This window comes from Nuphar pumila, chromosome 11 (assembly GCF_984573655.1).
Source record: "Nuphar pumila chromosome 11, dmNupPumi1.hap1.1, whole genome shotgun sequence".
NCBI classification, from domain to species: Eukaryota; Viridiplantae; Streptophyta; class Magnoliopsida; order Nymphaeales; family Nymphaeaceae; genus Nuphar; species Nuphar pumila.
The window spans coordinates 5,485,792-5,508,799 of record NC_143259.1 but is presented as its reverse complement, the minus strand read 5'-3'; the positions used below and the strand labels follow the sequence as shown (position 1 = coordinate 5,508,799).

Sequence of the window (23,008 nt, the reverse complement as noted above, 5' to 3'; positions counted from 1 at the left end):
TGCTAATGAAACAATAATAATGGATATGATCATATGAGCTACCTTTTGATGTTACAGCGTACTGGCTTCGGAAGGGGAGTTGCAGCGTTGAGCCAAAGGTGTCCATATGAGGACGAATGCCTAAGAAAACACTTTGAAGGACTACTTTGGGGTGATACGCAAGATGGTATCCCCCCCACTTGAGGACTAGTTTGGACCATTGGAAAACTACAAGTGGTGCTTAAGGGAGTTGATAATTTTGTGGCACACATTGTTGGTCATCTTTCTCTACGAAGATCACGAAGGGCTTAGAATTGCCCTTATTGGGGTTGGAAGGCACCTTGGCTATGAGCTTGAAGATGACAAGTTTGTCGTGTAGGCAAAGATGACCCGTTTGTGTTTGAGACTGCACTGGAGTCTCACGGGCAGAGAATGTTCGATGTTGATAAAGAAGAAGACCGTTGTCTAAGTGATTAGAGATGTGTTAAGGTATATGACTTGGCATTTTAAAGGTTGTGGCGGTGGTAGATATAAACCAGAACAGGTTGAGTAGGTTGAAGAAAAAAAGTAAACCAAAGATAAGTACAAAGGAAAACTGACATATCAGTAAAGATTGTGTTCTTACCTGCACTGTCATTGTCGAGGACGACAATGGTTTTAGGTGGAGGAGAATGTCCAGAAACGATCTTTCAGAATGGGGGCAGTTGCAGTGTGAAGCTCTACTGAGTGGAAAATACATTGATTGTAAGAACGCGTGGTGTGCATTGGATTGATCGGTGACGTGCAGTGGTAGCATGGCACACGATAGGCATCGGTATCGTCGTTAGTGCATTGTTGTATGGCGGCATAGACGTGAAGCGCTATTTGGTTAAGCAGTGCCAGCGGATCAGAGGATGTTGCATTTAGAGATTTGGTTAAGGACCTTTTGGCTTGCAAGATGTCCCACACGTAACGGTTGAATGCACGGAGGTGCGTGTGAGTTAGGGCTAATTTCTCCAAAGATCACCTTAGGTAGTTTCAACCGAGTATGGTGACTCGGGGCTAGGCGAGTGAATGCCTAGACGCCGACGAATGAGTCAGGGTGGTGCTCTTTGCTATGATGTTCAATCATCAACTAGTCTTGGGACCGGAGTCTGTAAGGTCTTATTCCTTCAGTGACGAGGTTTTGTTGTGTCATGCGCATGGAGCCGCAATACACTTCATGGCACGTAAGGCTAAGGCAAGTTTGTACCCCTTTCGAAAGTGATAGCTAGTATGGGACAGTTATGCACTAAGCGGCATGGACTCCATGGAATACGTATTTGAAAATATGCTTGATCATCTTCCGCTAGGCGACTGCGCATGGGGTGGTGCGCAAGGCCAATGAAAATGATTCAACACATGGAAAGGTGTTGGTACGCGGTCTTTGGTCGTTAGGCTGGCCAGATTGGACAGCTTAGCGCATCGCGGGTTTGCAAAGCATTTTATGCCTGTGACAAAGCGATGAAAAGGCTTGCGGCAGTAAGGAAGGACCGTTGCGCCGCACTAGCTTATTGAAAAAAAGTAAGTCCGTGACAATGATGGATGAGAAAAATATATATCCAATGTGTTTACTCAATATCTTAGGGATAATGAAATAGAGAAACAATTTTCCTACCATAACACCTCACAACAAAATGAAGTGGATGAGAGAAAACATAGACATATCACCAAAGTCTATCTCTTTGATGTTTGCGAGTGGCATGCCGAAGATGTGGTCTGAAGCATTCCATACAGCTACTTTTGTTATAAACAGGGTGCCTACTAATGGGATTGATAACAGAACTCCAGATCAAATCCTTTGGGGATCTAAAGCCGATTACTCTGTTGAGGAGTTTCGGATGTTCATGTTACATGAACATTAACCACAGACAGACGCAAAAGTTAGATCCTAAATGTGTTTGTTGGTTTTTCTGATGAGCACAAGGGGTATATGTGTTTTTCAATGCAAAAGAAACATATTTATACATCTCGAAATGTCGATTTTATTGAAACAATTTGCTACAGGGATCTCTTAAGTTGCCATGATGGTGTTAAATATAACAGACGTGATTTTGCCCATGAGCCATTTTTTGTATGCCAGTCACCTAAAGTGAATATATTTGCAGCTGAACCAGAAGAACATCCATATGTGGGGGATGAATTTCAGCAGTTTATTGAGCTAGATGAAGATCAGCATGTGTGAAAATGATGATGCAATGAAAGAACTTCAGCCGGTCCATCACGAAGATACTAGTAGTCCTGGGGAACACCCTAATAACATAAATAAAGCAAATCAGCAGCAAAAAGAACCTACTGTTTACAAAAGACAAACTGAATACTGCTGAAAGCCAAGCTGTAAATCAATATCAATATCCTTCAAGTGTAGTGGAAAATACAGCACCAGAAGAATCGGTTCAGCATGAGACATTGAGAAGATCTTCCAGAATAAAGCACCAGATAGACATGTTTGTCTCGTATGAAAGCTTATCAGCTGATTTTCAGGATTTTATTTAGTAAACCGAATGGGTTTGCAGAAGAGGAGAAAGACAAGGTGAATTGAGACTATAAAAGATGGAAATGGAAGCAATATATCAGAACGATACATGGGTTATTGTTAAGAGGCTTGAAGATAAAAATGTTGTGGGTATCAAGTGGGTGTATAAAATCAAATATATGTCAGATGGTTGAATCAAGAGGTTTAAAGTTAGGTTGGTAGCTAAAAACTATGATCAACAAGCATTATTAAGAAACTTTTAGCTTTAGTTAAGATTGATAGCATAAAAACAATATTATCTCTTGATTTATCTTTTGGCTGACCTTTATTTCAATTAGATAATAAAAATGCATTCTTACATGAAGAATTAAAAGAGGAAGGGTATATGGAACAACCATTGGCCTTCTCACAAGCAACCCAAGGAGGTATATATGCAAATTGAATAGTTCTATTTACGACTTAAAGCATCAATAATCTAGTTTGAAAGCTTTTACAATGCCATTAAAGGTCAAGGTTTCATTAACGTTCCTATTGATAACTCATTATTTATATATCATGGTGATGTTGTAATCATATAGCTTTATGTTGAGGACATAATAGTTACAGCGAGCTCAAGTTCTACATCAAAAATTTGCTGCAAAGACACTTCTTAAGATTTAGAAGCAATGCTTTAATATGAACTTGAATACCTCATAACTGATACAATAAGTCAATTGCCATTTGTCATTTGTCATTTATCGTAGTAATTTGCATAGATATGAGTCATTACACATATCGACCAATTATGCACTAGTGAATTCACGGCTATATCAAACAAATTCAGACGTTGCAACTAAATGTCATAATTTCAACAGGTATAACTTGCTTACAAGAACATCTCAACAGATAAAATAGGCATTCATCATCCCACGAAACTTAAAAAACTGAATCCAAGCAGAAAAATGAACCTTAGATACATAGAGTTTTGGTACAATCTCTATAATGAGTATTTATAGGATAAAAGAAAAAGCCTTACTTCTAACTGTATTTAAGATAAATCTATTACATAATAAGATCCAAATTTAAATCCTAAAACAAAAACCCCAAATTAAAAACTTGAGTCCAAATGGATGTCGTAGACCCTACGTGCATGTTGCTCCGCTCCTGCATCATTCTCCTTGGGTTGGAGAAGACTCGCTTTCAAGTCATCTACGGTTTCGTTTCTTTTGGTTTCGCTCAACCCATGCATTCCATCGAAATAATGTCACCTATTGGGCATGGAGATCAGGTGTGAACATGTCAAGGAGATCTGGAAATAGTGGGATCCTGTTTGCATAAAATCCGAATAGTAGGGGTATGTTGATCCTATGGTTTATTGATGGATTCAAATAGGTTTCAAATGGATCTACATATGGGTTCATGGTTTGGTTAAATGCGTTCACAAAAATACACTTTTGGGTTTGATCCACACCAATGTGAAGGAGTAGGATTTAAAGTTTGGGTTTGGGGTTAGAGGTTAAAATTTATGGTTACGATCAGACCTTGTGGTCTTAACAAGGTATTAGGGTTCAAACAGATTGGTTCTGAAGGGATTTGGGTCAGAACCGGATCCATGAAAGGTTGAACCAAGTTGTAATAGGGCAGGAACCGGTTTTGGGAAGCAAAACCGGTTCTTAACAAGGGTATTACGAGAGAGGGTTTTCTGTAACGAATCGGTTAGGATGGGTGGGTACTCACCCACGAGGAAAGAGGAAGGTGGGATAGGGTTTTCAAACCCTTCCACAACCACCCATATTCTCATGCCCAGGTGGTCTGAATGAAATTCATATATCTGCTATATGGTATGAGAATATGGGTCAGATCCAATTTTGGATCTGGTTTTTGAGTAGCTGGTTCATCTTTTACATGTGGATCCAACTTAGATCTTACAATAAAGTTATGAATCTGGTTAAAAAATGATACCCTGCTATGCGGATTGAAACAAGATATATATTGGTTCCATGTCTGACCCAAATTCGGACCCATGCCATCCAAAAACTAAATACTGGTTAGATCTGATTCAGACGTTAGCTGGAACACGGATCCGTTCATAAGCACAGAACGTCGAAGGAGGTTCAATAAGGGTAGTTAGGATACTTCTGTGTACTTCAAAGGGCAATAAGTATTTTTAGTGGGTAAAGGGCAAAATGGAAATTTCCTGCAACTTTACACGTATCCCATGGTTTGTTAACAGGTTTTAAGACAAGGGGTGTCCACTGGTCGGATCTGATTCAGAACCAGGTGAGTCCAAACCCGGATCTGCTTTTGAGGTGCTGGTGCAGGGTCCGTACCCAGGTCCGTACCCAGGTCCTATTGGGTCTGCTCTAAGAAAAATCATACCTAGACCCTATAAGGATTACAAAAACCGGACCCGATCCATACCTGAAAAAAATAATAGTTTTTTATCTTTTAATGGAAATTTGGGTAGGATCCAGTTCCGGTATAAAATTTCACAAACCATATCAGGATCCATATACTAATCAGACCATTTGGGTCCGACCCTATTAACTAAACCTCAAGTACACCTCCGACGCCCATGGTTTATGAGAACGGACCTGAGAAAAGCAGTGAGCTGCATCATGAAGCAATTGGGTTTGATCCAATGTCCTTCATTTTCCATTTTGAAGGTTGAAGCATTGGGATGGACCTGAACCAAAGCCCTTAGCTAAGCTAACCTTGGTCTGTCGCCCTAATTAGAAGTAGCGACGGCCTTGACGATGGTCTTGAACGCCGCTACTTGTTTGTTTTGTTGTAGTGAAATTATACTGGCTGCCAATCAAGAGAAAAGAGAAGTTGGGGAAGAATAGCCAGCTTGACCCAAGTTTGACTCTAGGCTTAGTCAGCGCGAGTAGGTCTCTTATCTCAAGTGTGGTTTTTTTGGTTCATGAAAAAAATATAATAATCAGCTTTACCCAAAGGGTAGGGAAAAACAGCATGGATCTTACGCCGCCGAGGCGGATCGATCAAGAAGTCGATCTTTCTTGCATCATTTAGCTCTCATTTCTCGCCCTGCCGCCTCCAACTGTTGAGCCCTACCCGTTTGACCAATCACATGGGAGCATACTTTTCCCTAGAAAATCTCATCTAATCTCTTTAATTGCCTCCATTTTCTTTTTCCAAATCAACCAGGGATTTCCGATATTGGGCATCTCAAATATTGCTTCTTTTTTTAATTTATAACCCAAAGAAATCGCACCAAGCACTAAGATCTGGTCTCACTGGCTCAGCCTTTCATACCTATGGTCATCGTGCCACCAGCGTAAAACTTCGAAGTTAGGACCCCTGCCCCCCGAGGCCTATGTTACGCATTGGCTTTCGCAGAGGGGCAACACCCATGAGAATCAAACCTTGACTGACCATCTAGCAGCCAAGACCCCCACCCCACTAGGCAAACCCCTCTTGGGGCCTAGAGAATATTGCTTACTCGTGCATCTTTGAAAGTAAGATACTATTATCATATTCGGCTAGTTACTGAATCATTACTTCACAAATGCATTGTAGATATTATCATAGATGACACCTGAAAAAGTTTGCATCAAATTCTTCTTATCCTTCAACACAGCTGATTAAAGGTGGTGTAGGGAACGAGGGTGCTCACCTGGGCTCGCCCGGTGAGGTTCATGAAGCTCACCCTGTCGAACGGGTCGTGCCCGAATATCTACATGTCTGGGACAGGGAAGAAGCAGTGTTCGGGGCGGTCAGCGTATCAAACGATGGGTGCGTGTTTGAGGGTTATGGTGCCGTCAAAGGTGGGGAATATATATGTAGTAAGGTCGGTTGCCGAAGAAAACCACGCCGGGTCTGGATTCATTGACCCGAGTTGAGATCAAAGGAGCGGCTATGTGACTCTAGCCAATCACATGATAGCATTGCATGAGGCCCACAGCTACAGGGTACAGGCCCCACTTGAAATGTTGTCATGTGATAAGCTGTGTCAAATAACCATGGCAGTTAGCCTTTCTCTTGATCCCTGCTCGACTGGACCCCCACCCAGTGATTACTCGCTTTTTGGGTGGGGAACTTCATCATTCCGAGTATTTGGGTTGCCTGTGTGGCCAGCAGGGTATGTGTGAAGGCATTATGATGATGAAGACGCCAGATCAAAGTCTGCTGGCGTGTGGGTGTGTTCTTAGCTTTACGGTGGGATGAGGCATGGTGGGGCACTCAGGGTTTTACCTCATAAGGGCAGGCCCATTAAGTGACCCTGTCTCGGTGGAGAGGATGCCCTGACTATGTGACAAAGCCAATCACATGACAGCATTCAATGTGGGGCCTGCAATATGCTGTTGTGGGCCCCATGCAATGCTGTCATATGATTAACTGCGTCACATAGTCGGGGCACTATAGCACTCCCTGGATCTCTCGTCTCGGTGAAGGTTTCCTCATCAAAAAAAGCAAAAATTTTGAGAGTCGACTATCAAATCGTATTTTTATTTTTATTTTAATTAAAAAATAATACTTTTTAGTGGAAATTTTTTGTTCTCCTGGCATTGACAAAAAAAAACCCTGCTCGCAAAATATGTAGATTATGTGGAAGTGGTGCAGTAGGAACTCGTTTGTCGCTGGTTTGATGGAATTGGAGTTAGAACGTGGATATGTATCTGTCCATTGTAATTCTACTCGGCCAATTTGGAAAAAGTTCTGCTAATTATGAGTTACATTGGGCTAATTCAAACACATGTTCACAGTTGGTATTAAAGATCGCATGTGTTAATTCCAAATTTTAGCTGTCATGGCCTGATCGCATCCTTTACAAACTTTGAGAAATGTTCGGTTTAAGAATAGTTAAAACAGATAGGGATGTCAATGGATGCGGTTTGTATCGGGTACCGATCCGACCCGAGCCCGAATTCCTGGGTATGGGCCTGGAAATTGCTGACCCTAATAATATTTGGGTCGACCTGAAGCCGGCCCAAGCAATATGCGGACAGGGTTTGGGTCATAATTTTTGCCAAGTTTCAGACCGGACCTGGCTTTTTTGCAGGGTATCCGACCTGACTATATATATATATAGTAAAAATATTTTTTTTAAATTATGCGAGTCCGGGTTTCCATTTTTCATGACCCAACAAAATCCAAACCCGAACCTAAACCCGTTATTAGTTAACTGGGTGGGTCTGGGTGAACCCTGACCCAGCCTTGACCCGATACATCCACAGCCCTAAAAAACAGAATGTTTTGAGAGCTGTTTGTAAGTTTTTTAATTTTGCAAAATTACCATGATAGATTTGAATTATCTTACGGCTCTCTTTGGTTTCTAAACATGCTTACAAATCCCAATTGCGATACAGCACTGCAAAACACGCTTATAAAGTCTAATTGCACCTTGCAAGACAGCATTGTGTGAGGCCCATAGTACACGAATGCCTACTTCAATCAAATCCAGGCTTTGTAATTCGCAGTATGAACTTGCTTATGAGATTTCTGATGTTTAGATCCTGTTCATCCCCAAACAAACCTGACCGCTCATATGATTCACCATCTCAAGGAGTGTCTCTTGACCACAAAGTTAATCTTTAGAGTTAGACATCTAATTTAATCAACCAAACATTCTAGCCTTGTCTGGGTCTGGATCCTCTTGGGTCCATTCCAAATCTAACTTGTAAACTCCATTCTCGGGGTTTACACCAAGGTTGCCAAACTAGGAAGCCAAAGTGAAAAGCGGTGCATTTTAAAATGTATAGGAAACTAGAAGCAAAAAATAGAAAAAAAAAGCAATATAAGAAGTGAATGGGAATAGAAATAGAACACATAAAAATTAAAATAAAACTATTCTTAAATTTCATGATTTTTTACTATAAAAATTAATTTCTTAACAAAATCTAAAAATGATGACTGTCAATTTAGAGAAAGCACATGCAAGTAAATGAGAAGCGTGAGAGAAAATACATGAAAAGTAGAGTGAGAAAACATATAAGAAGAATAGATGAAGCGTGTAAAAAGCATATGAGAAGTGTGGGAGAATCGAGATTTTCATCATTTTCAGAAAGGAGGAGTTGCGCTCCCGAAGCGAGTTTCCAGAAAGTGGGCTTCCCACCTATCTAAGAAGCTTCCGGTAATTCTGGTTTACACTACCTCGGGTGTTTTCTTTTAATGCTATCACGCAGACAACCCTTCATATATCAAGGCCTCTTCCAATTTATATGAACATATCATAAACACTAGAGCGGGACCCAGATTATATTCAAAGATAAGGGGTGTGCAATCAGGTCAGGTATGCGTCAGGATAAAGTTGATCTGCATTTAGATTCAAAAAAAAAAAGTGCAAACGGGGAAGAAAATGAATAAGACTTGAGACTTATAAAGAAAGATGTCAGATCTTGGCTCATCTGTAAAGTTTCTGATACTGCAATCCTCTATGCTAGGCGCTTGTTACACTCAATTGCTGTTACATTTTAAAATTAATATGAGGTCACATAATTACTCAATAAAATGAGCAATTCAATGACAACCAGTCATCTAGACTGTGATTGGCCGAACATGTTTACTGCACCAGTTTCTTCGTAGAACAATTTCAAACCCCAGTTAAATGCTTGCATGTAAGACGCGTGAATTCTTTTAGCCTTCCTCCCAGTCTATTTCATCCTCATCTTCGCTTGATTCCTCAGCTAGCGCATTCAAGTCTTGAACCTTGTGAACCTCATTTGCATTACCTGTGATGGATATTTTTTTGTCAGAATATTTTAGCAATAAAACATTTTAGTTAATCAGGATCTCCACAGAAATTGTGTTTGCATTCAATTTACATGTTATCAAGCTAACGTCTACACTCTACAGTCATTTTTCAGTAGACACATTAATGGACATAAGATGGAAAAAGAAAAGAAAAGAAAATGACGTGTAAAATAGGTAAGTGCTAAAAGATTTTCAAACACCACCAAGCTCATGGTCAATTTACAAGAACATTTGCTGTTTCCATATCATCAGAATACGAAGAGACATAAAAAAAGATCCAATAATCCAATCAAAAGACATGCATCATCATTTACATGCGAACGTCCCTTTAAACAATGCATTGTTGCTACCAAGGACCATTATATCATGAAGACGACTAGCCCATGGTGCCATGAGTATCAGAGAGTTATAGGCAGAAAATGTTCAGATATAAACTGTCAGGATGTCTGTAACGTCATAACCAACAGAATAAGGCTTCAATTCACCAGAACTATCCAGATTTTCACCCGAACTTTTTCACTTTCCTAATAGCCAATATAGCATCTTTTAACAATTCCAAGTGCTTGCCATCATTAAACCTAATGGTCATAAGTCGAAGACTAACTAATTTAAACACACTTGAACTTATGAAAATTCACATCTTTTGAACATCATTACAATCCCCACCAAGACTTATTTGTTTTGCTTTGACCAGCTATATTTATGAGACAACTCTACATGGTCAGGGAAACAGCACAAATTCTGTAGTAGTTTTAGCCTTAAATTCACTTAATGAAAATAGGTAGATTACGCAACAACCATCCGTTGACAGATCTCGGCCTTGCTTTTTCACACAACTACATTCTTATGGGGGCCCTATTTATCATGCTCCTAATAAATCTAGACAACAGTAACCTCCTTTTAGCACCTTAAGAAAACCCTGATACATGCACATGGACACACACACCCAGGAAGCTAACACAATCATTAAACTTGCTTAAGTCTTCAATTCCCTTTCAAATAATACTGCAAACCATCCAGAAATAAATATAACCTACATTTCATACCACATAAGCTCATCTTTATCGGGCTCTTCATAAATCTAAACTACTGTAACCTCCATTTAGAACAAAAAACAAGGAAAAAAGACGTATATTAATTCCATAAGGAACCCAAAAAAGCTATTCCATTAAAAACAAATTATCTTTGCACTTCCACCACAGATCAACATTAATCCCAAGACATCCACCCTTAAAATTCAGACTCTATATAATGTAACTACTGCAATTCATAATCTTGAGAGAACATAGAATGGCGGCGGTTAGTTCACACATGAAGAACATCAGACTTCACAAAGCTACAACCTCTTTTAAAGAAAATTTCAACTGGCCTGGAATAAGGCTACAATACCAGGCTCCAATACCAATGTTCTCCAGGGACTGAAAGACTATGGAACGGGAAAGGAAGAAAAAAGGAAGAGAGAATAATTAGGTCACATCGAGGGGAAAATTCACCTAGCCTAGACGTCTCGTGTCAAACACTGTTAGCTACATCACCAAGACACAGACATGGACATAAGAAATGTGTGATGACAAAGATCATCCAAGAACAAACAAAGCCAGTAATAAGTTACAGAAGAAATTGTCCTACATCGAACATGCACCAAATGTCATTTACATATCCCTGTCATGCCACCAAAGGCATGGCCCAATAGAAACTATCCAAACTTGCCTAGCAAAAAGAAAGAGTAGGAGCAAAACTTTACTTCAAACTTGTAGCAAGGACAAAATTAAGAAGCAAACTAATGAAAATGAGAAATTGCCATTCCAAACTATGCCTTCTAACAGCACAGAAACCATCAAATCATACCTGCGGATTGAGCCTCTTCCCATTCGATATCATCGTCCCCATCATATTCTCTTTTTGCCTTCATTCCAACTTGCCGATGAGATAGTGGTTCAGAAATAGTACTCGCAGTGCTTGATGCAGTGGCACTATTTGCTGTTGCTGCTTTTTGCTGCCTCTCAAGAAGTGCACTGTAGTAGGCCTTGAGATATTCTTCCTATCAGAATGCAAGAATCACAAGTTAAGGACTGCTCTCTAAAATAATATTGGTACATACATGCAATATAAGGACATATGTAAACATAGATAATCTCATAGTCACATGCACAAAGTTACCTGTAAATTCTGTGCAGCGTCTTTTTCATGGTGTCCAGGCTTTTTATCTTCAGATGGGCCATTTGAACCTGATAAGTCATTCATCTTTCTTTCTTGCTTAACAAAACCCTGTTGCTCTTTTGTAAGATGCATTCCTTGCGTGATCATCCAGGGAGGTAAAGCCTTCATCCCTGTGACAGCATCTACAGGTTTGGAATCCTCTTCCTTGACTTCTATACCAGAGAGAGAGACTTCCACCTGCCAAGATGCACATGCAATAACCAAAAATGATTTCTTTAATATATGCAGAACCTGCTAACTTCTTTAAATTGAACCATCACCCAACACAAGGCAAGCAAAACCATTAGCAGGAGAAGAATAATAAAAACAGCGATAAAAACTCAAAAAAAAAATCCACGGAACTAGAGAGAAGATGAAACCAACCCTATCTGAAATATATGACAGTCACATAAGTGCAGGTGCGGATGCAGTGATGCGGCACTTTAAAAAAACTTGGGAGCTGGGTGCAGGGAGAGTGTGTGTATATATATATATATATATATTGTAATGAAATAGTGGAAAAATATAGAACCAATGCCACTAAGGGCTTACAAGATCACAATCACAATGTGCACAAGCACAAATCCACTAACAATACAATAGCCAACAAAGGGCAACACAAAAGGATAAAAAATGTATTCAATTTATTGAGAAAATGCTTTAGTAAAGCATAAGGAAATAAAGGGGAAACACCCCTATTTATACAACAAAAAGAGAGGGTGGGAGCCTATTGGGGTCACATTTATGACCGTTGGGGAGCCCCAACGTCTTTATGGTTTTATGACCATAGAGCCCTCAATGGCTTCATTAATTATAAAACAAAACAAAAATAAGAGAAATAATAATTTTATAAAAACAGTTATTTATTACATATGTGAAAAGATAGAAATGTCCCTAATGGGCATTAGCTATTACAAAACTGAACATATATATTTTTTAACACCCCCGATCAAACTTACGATGAAGTGACCGAAAGTTTGCTAAAAGAGAAAAAAAATCAAGGTGCAAAAAGCTTTGGTGAAGAAACCAGCGAGTTGATAATCGGATGTGACATATGGCAACATAATAGTTCCTCTCAGGTACTCATCACGTACATAATGACAATTCATTTCTATACACTTTGTTCGCTCATGGAAGGTGTGGTTACTTGCAATGTAAATTGCACTCTTATTGTCACAACTCATCTTCGAGGGTTTTAAGATGATAACACCCATATCTTTGAGAAGACTTTTTAGTCACACAAGCTCCATTGTAGTTGTAGTCATTACACGATATTCAGCTTCGGTTAAAGATAATGATATTTTTTTATGCTTTTTGCACCTCCACGACAACGGGGCTCCGGTGAGCTGAAGGGAACGAAGGAGAGAGGCGAGGGTCGGGTGCGGTCGTCGGAAGGGAGAGCAGGGGGGCGAGCGGAGAGAACAGCGGGAAGGGGGAGGGTTCCTCGACCGATAAACCCTGCCCCCCTTCGCATGCCTTAAAGATTCGGATCCGACCCGAGTCCGGTTTTTTTTCCTCTAAAAATCACAGGCTTTACACAAGGATTTTCCCAATTCATGTGAAGTAGGAAGCCCTAATCTTCATGTGAAGTAGGAAGGAAGAGTGACCAAGAAAAATTAGAGAGTATACAAAGAAGACATTTTTAAAAAGCTCAAAATTATCATGCTATATGGTACCACTACTCATACAAGATTGACCAAGATTTTTGTCCTTAAAGACATGGATGTACAAACACCTTAAATCCAGCTAAAAATCACTATTCAACAAAGTGAATAACTATTGAGTAGCAAATACAATGAACCTGAGCATAAAACTCTGTAACTCATGCAGAAGACTACATAATAGTGTAGATGTTGTTCATATTCTGAGAAGAAAATTCAGCTAAACTCTGATTCATTCTTTTAAATGAATTGTTGAAAAATCTTTAAGTTTAATAAAGAAGAAAACATCATTTCCATTTTAGAAAAAATAACAACACCTAGATTGTTATTTTATATTTATCACTCAATCCAATAAAAATATCATCTGTGGTTCTCTTTGTAAATGAGTTGCTTTTAATGGAAGTGTAATGCCTGTGTAGAGAAACACTACATCCTTGGAAGCATGCTTCCTATGACATAAGAAAAAGACTTCAGAAGAACCTAAATCTCTAGCTTCTAAGGCAACTTTCAACAAAATGAGCCTTCCAAGATATGCAGGAGCATCCAGTTACTATGGCCAAGTATGCGTCAAAAAATTTCCAGGTAAATAAGAGACAAAAGAAAAAACATGCAGATCAAAACATGGAGAATATTTAATCAGAAAAGGCAAGGCCAAGTATACAACAGAAAAAAACAAAGACTGAGTGGACAAAAGGACAAATATTTCTAACACTTCTCAAGTGTGAAAGCATTATAATTGACATTTTTACTTCAAAAAACTGAAGAACACTGTGAGATCAGAAATTTAATATAAGGGCCTAAGGTATATGAAACATTTAATGGGGATTAAATTTAAGCGAACGTTTAATATTTTGTGTAATAAAAATATACTACAGACTTGTCAAGCAGAGACACATGGAGGATCTGAAAGTAGAATCTAAGGGCCCTGGTATATTTCTATTCTGAAGTAGGAAACTAGGAGATAAGTAGAAATTTGCCTAATAAGGCCCTTCCAGCATTTGAATACCAAACCAAATATCAAAAAGAACCAGAAGGCACACGTTAAAGAAAAAAGAAAAAGTAAAACAAGAAATAAGTCAAGTAAACAACAGAATAGCATACACTTGTTTCGCCAACAAATGGCATTGGTGTTCCACCATGCGCATATGGTTGAGAAGACCTAGAGGAGTCAATAGCAGTTGAATCACCGTTGACAGGTCTGGCTGCAATTGCACGAGCTTCCCATTCTTGGAGACTACCAAAATAAGGAGCTTGCAATTCTTTCACCCTCCCCAATTGATCCATCAACGGCTTCAGCTGCACCTGCATTTTATTTTAGCTTGCACTAATTAATCATGAAAAGTAAGGGTGCAAAAATACAAAAAATTGACCAGACGTATCAAGAGGAGTGATCAACAAAACTCCATCCACAAGATGTTAATAATGATCCAAAGTACATAAGAATGGAAACACAAATAAAACAGTAAGTGAATTAGATGATTCATCCTCTATTGGAGTCATTTAACATGAAAATAACTAATTCATTATTTATAGCACATTTGACACTCACATAGCTGTTTTCTAAGATATAATAGCTTAAAAGGAAGGCAAAATGAAGATTATGGCTCTACTCAGAACTTGAGATGTCATAGCTCAAAGTTAAATTCACTGGTTCAATATGTCATAAAGAACTACAGTGACACTAAGGGTGATAATCAGGAACTCAGCCACAGCCTTTGCAGACACTAGCATATATTGCTAAATTGCAGCTGAGACCTCAAAAGTTGAAATGCATTTTAGAACTGATTTTCATGTACGAACATGGATGAGGAATGGATGACAATACTTTCTGTTTTTTGTTTGCTGTTAAAATGGGCCATCCTTCAACAGAGTCTAGCCTAATTTATTCTCCTCTCTGCATCATACAACTACACCTCATATTAGGGAGAAAAACATTATTATCATTAGTCTGCTCTCATCATAATTGATTTGAATTATCATGAAAATGGCACACTAGTTGCCAAGATACCCTTTTTTTCCTTTTCTCAATGTAAGCCATCTTCAACAAAAATTCATTCCCACTCTTCAACCAGAGAGCTATATTACCAACTGAAGATCTTTAGGGGAGACAAAGAAAAAAGAACCAACATGTTGAGAGAGAGAGAGAGAGATTAGGACACTGCAATGCTATAATCTGGACAAATACGAAAGATTATACAACATAAAAAATGGAAACTTACAAGTATGTGTTAAGATGTATGTATATAATGTATATATAATGTATACATATATTATATATCTTTTATCATTGTAATATATATATATATATATATATATATATTTATCACTGTAATAGGTAAATACCCTGTAAGGGTATTTTCATCTTTTCATTGTGTAATAGGTTCTGTCCTCTAGGGACAGATTTTCTTTTTTTCTTTATTTTTATTTTTATTTTTGTATTGTCTTTATCCCAAAGACCAAGGATATTAAGGTCTTTTGCTCTTAAGAGTCGTTGGAAGCATCCCAATGGCGATATTTATAGCCGTTGGGAGCTCCCTTTTGGCTCTTCCTTTGTGTATATAAGGGACCTCTTGTCCTCATATTATGTAATGCTTCTCTTAAGCATTTATGCTCAATAAAGATGAATATTTTTTACATTTTGTGTTTTTCTATTTAGTTCCTTAATGTTTTATATGCACTTAGTGCTTGTGTTGTTGCCCTTTGATGGCTATTGTTGTCTTATAGTGGACTTGTGCTTGTGCACATTGTGTTGCGATCATGTAAGCCCTTAATGGCATTGATTTGTGCTTATATACTTTTGTGATCGTAATCTTGTAAAACCCTTAGTGGCATTGTTTTTGTATTTTTCGCTATTTCATTACACGGTATCAGAGCCAAGAAATTCTTCTTGGTATTTTGCCTCTTTTGGGTCTTGGGATTCTTTGGTTTGAATTCGTGCTTCGTGAAGGATTTATGATTATTGTGGCTTGGATTCGAGAGAAATATAGACCCAGTATATATCTTATATCTTTAAGTATTTCTTGTGTTATTTATTCCATGCATTATGCATGAGAAAACACTTATTTTCTTTATCGTTAAAATATATATATATATATGTTATTATTAAAATAAAAAATCTCTTTAAATGGTTTTTCATTGTTGGACTTGTTTTTTATTAAATATATTATAAGACTTATTTGTTTATTTTTGAGAAATTAGATATATGTTTATTTTGAAATCATGTTTGAAATTTGAATCTTAATTTTTTAAAACTTTCTTTATTCGATATATATGTATACAATCATGTATGCTTGAGCATGTATTGTTGGCATTTAGATGCTTTATTTGAACAAGTCACGATTATAAATGTCAAATCATGTTTGTATTGTTGAATTTGGTTTTGTTCTTTTTTGATAAATTATTATATATTTTAAAATAATTTGAGATGTTTCAAAATAATGATGTTGTGTGTATTTCACAAGTATAATTTTATGAAATTTTGCTTGAACTTGTGTTTCATATTTTTTTTTACTCTTGGTATATTAAAAGTAGCACATAAAGTGTTAGAAATTATGATCTAGCTTATAAAATAATTTTTATTGATATTTGATCCTTATGTACATATGATTGGCTTACATGATGAATAAGATTATTTGTTTGTGCACAAGGTATTGAGCATAATTTCCTATAGGAAGTCATTCCTTTAATAAATGTCTTTTATGGATCTTTTGTGGGACAATAGTTATTGTGAGAAATATCGACCTGCAAGTGTTAAAGGTGAGGTAAAGAGAGAGGAGAGAGAGAAGTCGACCTGCAAGTGTTAAAGGTGAGGTAAAGAGAGAGGAGAGAGAGAAGAGAAGAGAGGAGATAGAAGAGAGAAGTCGGCAGCAACAGGGTATGACATTACACAAGAAATAAAAATAAATTACAAACATGCCACCGCCCACGCATCCCAAGATGGATCCTTGGAATGTGGTACGGGTCGGATCCATGATCCAAAACTAACAACCTCCCTCAAGTTGAGTATGGTCTTTGATCATGCTCAACTTGTCTTTGAGTGCCCAAAACTGATGAGTGGATAATCCCTTGGTAAAGATGTCAGCAACTTGCATATCTGACCGAACATATGCAGGTTCAATTTCTTTTTCTTCCACCTTTTGCCTAACAAAGTGTGGATCGATCTCGATATGCTTCGTGCGACAATGAAGGATGGGATTGAAGGCAATATTAATAGCACTCTGATTATCGCAAAGAAGCATAGAGGACGAGATCGGTTCTTGTAATTCTTGCAGTAGATGTCTCACCCATGTAACATCGGTTGTTCCTACTGCCATTGCACGATACTCTGCGTCAGTACTAGATCGCGCCACTGACTTTTGCTTCTTGCTACTCCATGTTACAATATTATTGCCGATAAGAATGCAATACCCCGAAACTGATCTGCGCTCATCAAGATCACCAGCCCAGTCCGCGTCTGTGTAGGTAAATAGTCGATGCCCTGACATATAAGTTGTGTCCTTGGTGTACATCAAGTCATCTCCAATCGTACCCTTTAAATACCGAAGGATCCTTTTTACTCCTTCCATATGTACATTTGTAGGAGCATGCATAAACTGTGAAGCCTGATTGACATAGTATGCTATGTTAGGCCTAGTGAATGTTAAGTATTGTAACATCCCTACAACTCGACGATACAAAGTAGGATCATGATAAGTAGTGCCTTCTTTAGCACTTAGCTTATGATTTAGAAGGCAAGGTGTGCTAATTGGTTTACAATTCTCCATCCCTGTAGCAAGTAAAATATCAATGGTGTACTTATGTTGGCTCAATGTAATAGTCTCATGTCGACTATCAACTTCCACACCCAAAAAATATCGCAAGGGACCCAAGTCTTTCATCTTGAATTTAGCCATTAGCATAGACTTAACCCAAGATATGTGAACCTCATCATTCCCGATAATAATGATGTCATCAACATATATAAGCACCCAAACAATAGCTGAATCACTTCTGAATATGAACAATGAATGATCTAGAACACTTTTAGTGAACCCATGATGTTGGATCTCCGTGGAAAAACTCTCAAACCAAGATCGAGAAGCTTGTTTCAAGCCATAAAGAGAGCGTCGAAGTTTACATACCCAATTGGATGAATCATGCATACTATAACCAGGTGGCTGCTCCATGTAAACTTCCTCCTTTAGTTCACCATGTAGAAAAGCATTTTTAACATCAAGTTGACTGAGTGACCATCCATGTTGTAACGCCAATGCAATGATAATCCTGACGGTGCCCAATTTTACTACTGGGTTGAACGTTTCATCGTAGTCCTGCCCATACTGCTGTGTGAAGCCTCGTGCGACCAGACGAGCCTTATAGCGCTCAACACTGCCATCCGGTTTATGCTTGATCTTGTACACCCATTTGGATCCTATAACATTCTTGTTATCTGGCCTTGGTACAATTTTTCATGTATTGTATTCATGTAATGCTTCCATTTCCTCATTCATCGCCTCTACCCAGGCACGGGAATGTACAGCCTCATGAAAAGAGGAAGGTTTTGTTTCTTTGGACACTCTGGTTAGAAATGTTTGAAAATTCAAAGAGAAATTGTTATAACTTACCCAGCGATCTATAGGATGTCTAATCCGAGTGGAACGTCGTAGAGGAGTCTCATCATTGACTGGATGAGCTCTACGAGAATAAACAAGACCAGAAAAACGTGAGGATGTTGTTGTAGGAGGAATGTCTTCCATATGCGGTTCCACATCTGAAGTATAGGGTTCATTGTCTGTCAATAAAGATGAATCCTCATAAGGCAACGAGTCATATAAAAGTGAGTCATTGAGCCAAGGATCATAACTGTCCTGTGTATCTGTGGAAGACGAACCCAGAGTGTCAAAGTTTTCATCATCAAAAACAACATTTCTAGATACCCGAATTTTGCCTGTATGAGGATCATAACACCTGTATCCCTTATAGTCGTCTGCATACCCAAGAAACTTGCACTGTACAACTCTGTCTTGAAACTTATTTCTCAATGAATGATTAATGTGAACATAACATACACAACCAAAAGGATGTAGTTCTTCATATGATGGATGACAATTATAAAGAACAAAATACGGAGAATTATCTTCAAGGATGGTCATGGGCAACCTGTTGATAACGTAAACAGTTGTATGGAAAGCTTCGATCCAAAGAGAGAAGGGAATACCCACAGTGTGCATCATGTTCAAGGTTGTCTCAACAATATGCATGTGTTTTCTCTCAGCTACTCCATTTTGTTGAGGGGTATGAGGGCAAGAAATGTTACGTGTAATGCCATGCTCCTTCAAATATTCACTAAAATCATGGGATATGTATTCCCCCCCCATCACACTGGAAATATACAACATTGGTATTGAATTGGTTTTGGACTAGTGCATGAAACTATTTGAACAACTTGAAAACTTCATGTTTGTTTTTCATGAAGTAAATCCAACTAAATCGAGTGTAAGAATCAAGAAAGAGTACATAGTATCGAGATCCAGAAAGAGAGGCAATGGGCGCAGGACCCCAAACATCTGAGCATATAATCTCAAAAGGCTTTGTTGCTCTTTTATTGATACTATGAAAAGGAAGTACATGACTTTTGCATAAATGACAACTTGGACATTTTGACTCTAAACTGACTGCGGGTATTAGACCTTTAGCAGACAACTTGTTAAGAAAAACTTGACTACAATGACCCAAACGAAGATGCCATAAGTCTGGCTTATTAAGTTTCAAGACTCTAGATGAAGAACTATGATCTGTGGATCGACTCAAAAATGTTGGAAAGGAAGGAGCTGAAGAAGCCACGGCTACGGAAGATGACGTCTTCAAAGGCACATGAGATTCTTCAAAGACGTACATGTTCCCGCGCCGTTCACCTTTAGCGAGCGTCTTCTTGGTGTGAAGATCCTTAAGATAAACAGAAGGAGTAAATTCAACGGAAGAATTTGTTTCATCAACTAATTTAGACACAGATAGAATATTCTTTTGAATAGCAGGTGTGAGTAAGACATTTGACAAGGGTAATTGAGATTCAGGCAAAGAAAGGGAGACATTTCCAGTGTGAGAGATGGGGTGGTGAGATCCATCTCCTATGACTATAGTGTCATTTCCAGTGTAAGGAGTCAAGTGAGAAAATTTACCTGCATCAGAAGTAACATGCGATGCTGCCCCTGAATCAATATACCATATACCTTCATCATTTTGGCGCAAGTTCATCTGATTGAAAGTAGTCATAAGGATATTTTGTACGTCCTGTGGAAGAACTTGTCCCTGAGGAGTGCGTGCAAACGTCTGAGTTGCCCTCTGCCCTGGCCTCCCTGTTTTGTTCCGGTTCTGAGAATTGTACCAGCAATTTGCTTTAACATGTCCCCGCTTATTGCATAGAAAACAAGTAGGAACACGTCCCCCTCGTGGTACACTGCCTGAGCCAAGGCCTCCTCCACCTGGTGTAGGTAGTAATCCTCTTTTGTTTATAGTTGTTCCATTGGGACGAGGAGGAGTAAATGAAACTCCTGTTTGAATAGGCGTATGTGCCATCATCACAGGATGAGTATCATCTGACGCGTGTTCCTGATTTAAACTGACCTCATATTGCAAAAGCTTAGATTGAAGATCATCAAAACATGGAAGAACTGAGACAACCTGGAGTGTTGTGCAAAACATGCGATATTCAGGTCCAAGGCTACCTAATACCTGTTGTACCATGTCCTTATCTGATACAGGACTTCCAATGGCAGCTAACTGATCTGTAATAACCCTGACATCCCCCATGAACTCTGTAATAGACTTGTTTCCTTTTCGCATGGATTGGAATTGCCACTTGAGTTGCAAAGCCCGAGATTCGGAAACTTGAGAAAAAGAATGAGCTAGTCCATTCCACAACTCGGCAGCAGATTGATCATCAGAAATAGTTTGTAAAACACGATCAGAAAGTGTGGAAGTTATGTAAGCAACTAATGTCTGATCCCGTTGTACCCATATGTCATAAGCAGGATTGGTGGTTCGAAGTTGACTCACCTTCCCATCTTCACCTGTTATTTCTTGCATGATATGTGTAGGTGGAGCGGGTGATCGCCCATCTAGATGCCCATAAAGACCATGACTGCGAATAAAAGACACAATTTGATGTTTCCAAAGTAAGTAGTTATCATGAGATAACTTGTGGGTCATGAGGTGAGTAAGAAAACTAGGGTTCAACTTGGAATCCATGGATTATATGAAGAATGAGAAGCCAAACTGTTATAACAGTGTATTGAAGAGAAAACAACAATTGCTGTGTGCTGAAAATAATATCAGCACACACGTTACACAGAGAAAAAGAAACAACAATGTTGCTGTGTGATGAAAATAATATCAGCACACACGTTACACAGAGAAAAAAAGGAAACAGCAATGTTGTTGTGTGCTGAAAATAATATCAGCACACACGTTACACAGAGAAAAGGAAACAGCAATGTTGTTGATGATATCAGCACACACGTTACATAGAGAAAAGGAAACAGCAATGCTGTGTGCTGAAAACAATATCAGCACACACGTTACACAGATGAATAGTAACGTGCGAACCAGAAATAAAAGAAAGGATCAGAAATATTTTTGGGGAGAAAAAAAAAACTCGGCAAACTGAAACAGGATGTTAAGACGTGCGTACCAGAAATATTGAGAATGAGAAGAATCAAAAAAGGAAAACTAGAATGACGTGAAATCAGATTAAGAAAATGAGAAATAAAGAAATCTGATTAAGGGAAACAAGACAGAAATAAAGCCTACGTCCTTTTGACGCACGTGTTGGTCCTTATAGGTCTTCTAGATGATTGACGACGCGCCTGTGCTTTGATACCATGTGAGAAATATCGACCTGCAAGTGTTAAAGGTGAGGTAAAGAGAGAGGAGAGAGAGAAGAGAAGAGAGGAGATAGAAGAGAGAAGTCGGCGGCAATAGGGTTTTCCCTCTTTTACTTATTATTTATAAGTGTTGTACAGGGTATGACATTACACAAGAAATAAAAATAAATTACAAACATGCCACCGCCCACGCATCCCAAGATGGATCCTTGGAATGTGGTACGGGTCGGATCCATGATCCAAAACTAACAGTTATGATATTAGGTGTTTATATTGATGATCTTTTTTGTGGTACATATATGATTATGTTATTAGCCGCGTGGTATTATTTTACATGCTTTGCATGTGATTTAAATATTGTGTTGCATACTTGGTTTTTAATAAAATATTAAGTTGAGAATCATGAGAAAAAATTGTGTTTTTAAGGGAGTTATATGTGTTTCTCTCATGGTTCATTTTAGTATTTGTTCATTATTGATGGACGTGTTCGTCCACTCAGATCTTTGGTGGACGTGTGTTCTTGATTTATTGCATACTTGTTATTTATAAAACATAAATTTTTATATCGTGCCCTTAGTGCCTTAAATCTATCACTTGCATATATGCTTAAATTTGTTCTTATGCATGTCTTTTGTATAAAATATGTGGCTTTAAGTTATTTAGATTATTGCATATACATGAGTTCTTTTGATCTCTTTGTGAGAATCCATGATTAATTGTACTTATGTATGCACTTGGTTTTTTATATGGTTATTTGAGAATCTCTATATATGTTTTGGCCATCTTTAATGGCAATGATTGTCTCATAGTAGACATGTAATCTAGATTGAGTTGTCTCTCTATATAGCTTGCTTATATTAACGATGCTTATGATTGCATGTGCATATGATTGTACTATATTCAGTTCAAGTTTTTCATCTACCTTTGTTGGATTTGATTTGAAACTTTATTTTTTTAAATCGGTTCTTATATTTGAACTCACTTGTTTGAAAATTGATTTTTGTAAGTATTTATTGTCTCCTTATGGCATTTGTCGTGTCCATCACAGAAATTTATATGAAGCATCATTTTTCTTGGCCTTTTTTTTATTTAGAGATGTTGAGGTGAGTTATATGCACATC

At 38.3% G+C, this 23,008-nt stretch overlaps 1 protein-coding gene across 1 annotated transcript in view; it reads right to left on the bottom strand.

The window, feature by feature from the left end:
• Positions 1 to 8,789: 8,789 nt before the first annotated feature.
• Positions 8,790 to 23,008, bottom strand: part of LOC149821736 (uncharacterized) — a 42,600-nt gene continuing 28,381 nt past the window's right edge. The window contains exons 7-10 of the mRNA XM_089979965.1: positions 14,128 to 14,328; positions 11,327 to 11,563; positions 11,015 to 11,207; positions 8,790 to 9,144 (exon numbers count right to left, since the gene is read on the bottom strand). Coding sequence (XP_089836091.1) covers positions 9,050 to 9,144; positions 11,015 to 11,207; positions 11,327 to 11,563; positions 14,128 to 14,328 — 726 coding nt within the window. The 3' untranslated portion in view covers positions 8,790 to 9,049. The remainder of the gene's footprint in view (positions 9,145 to 11,014; positions 11,208 to 11,326; positions 11,564 to 14,127; positions 14,329 to 23,008) is intronic.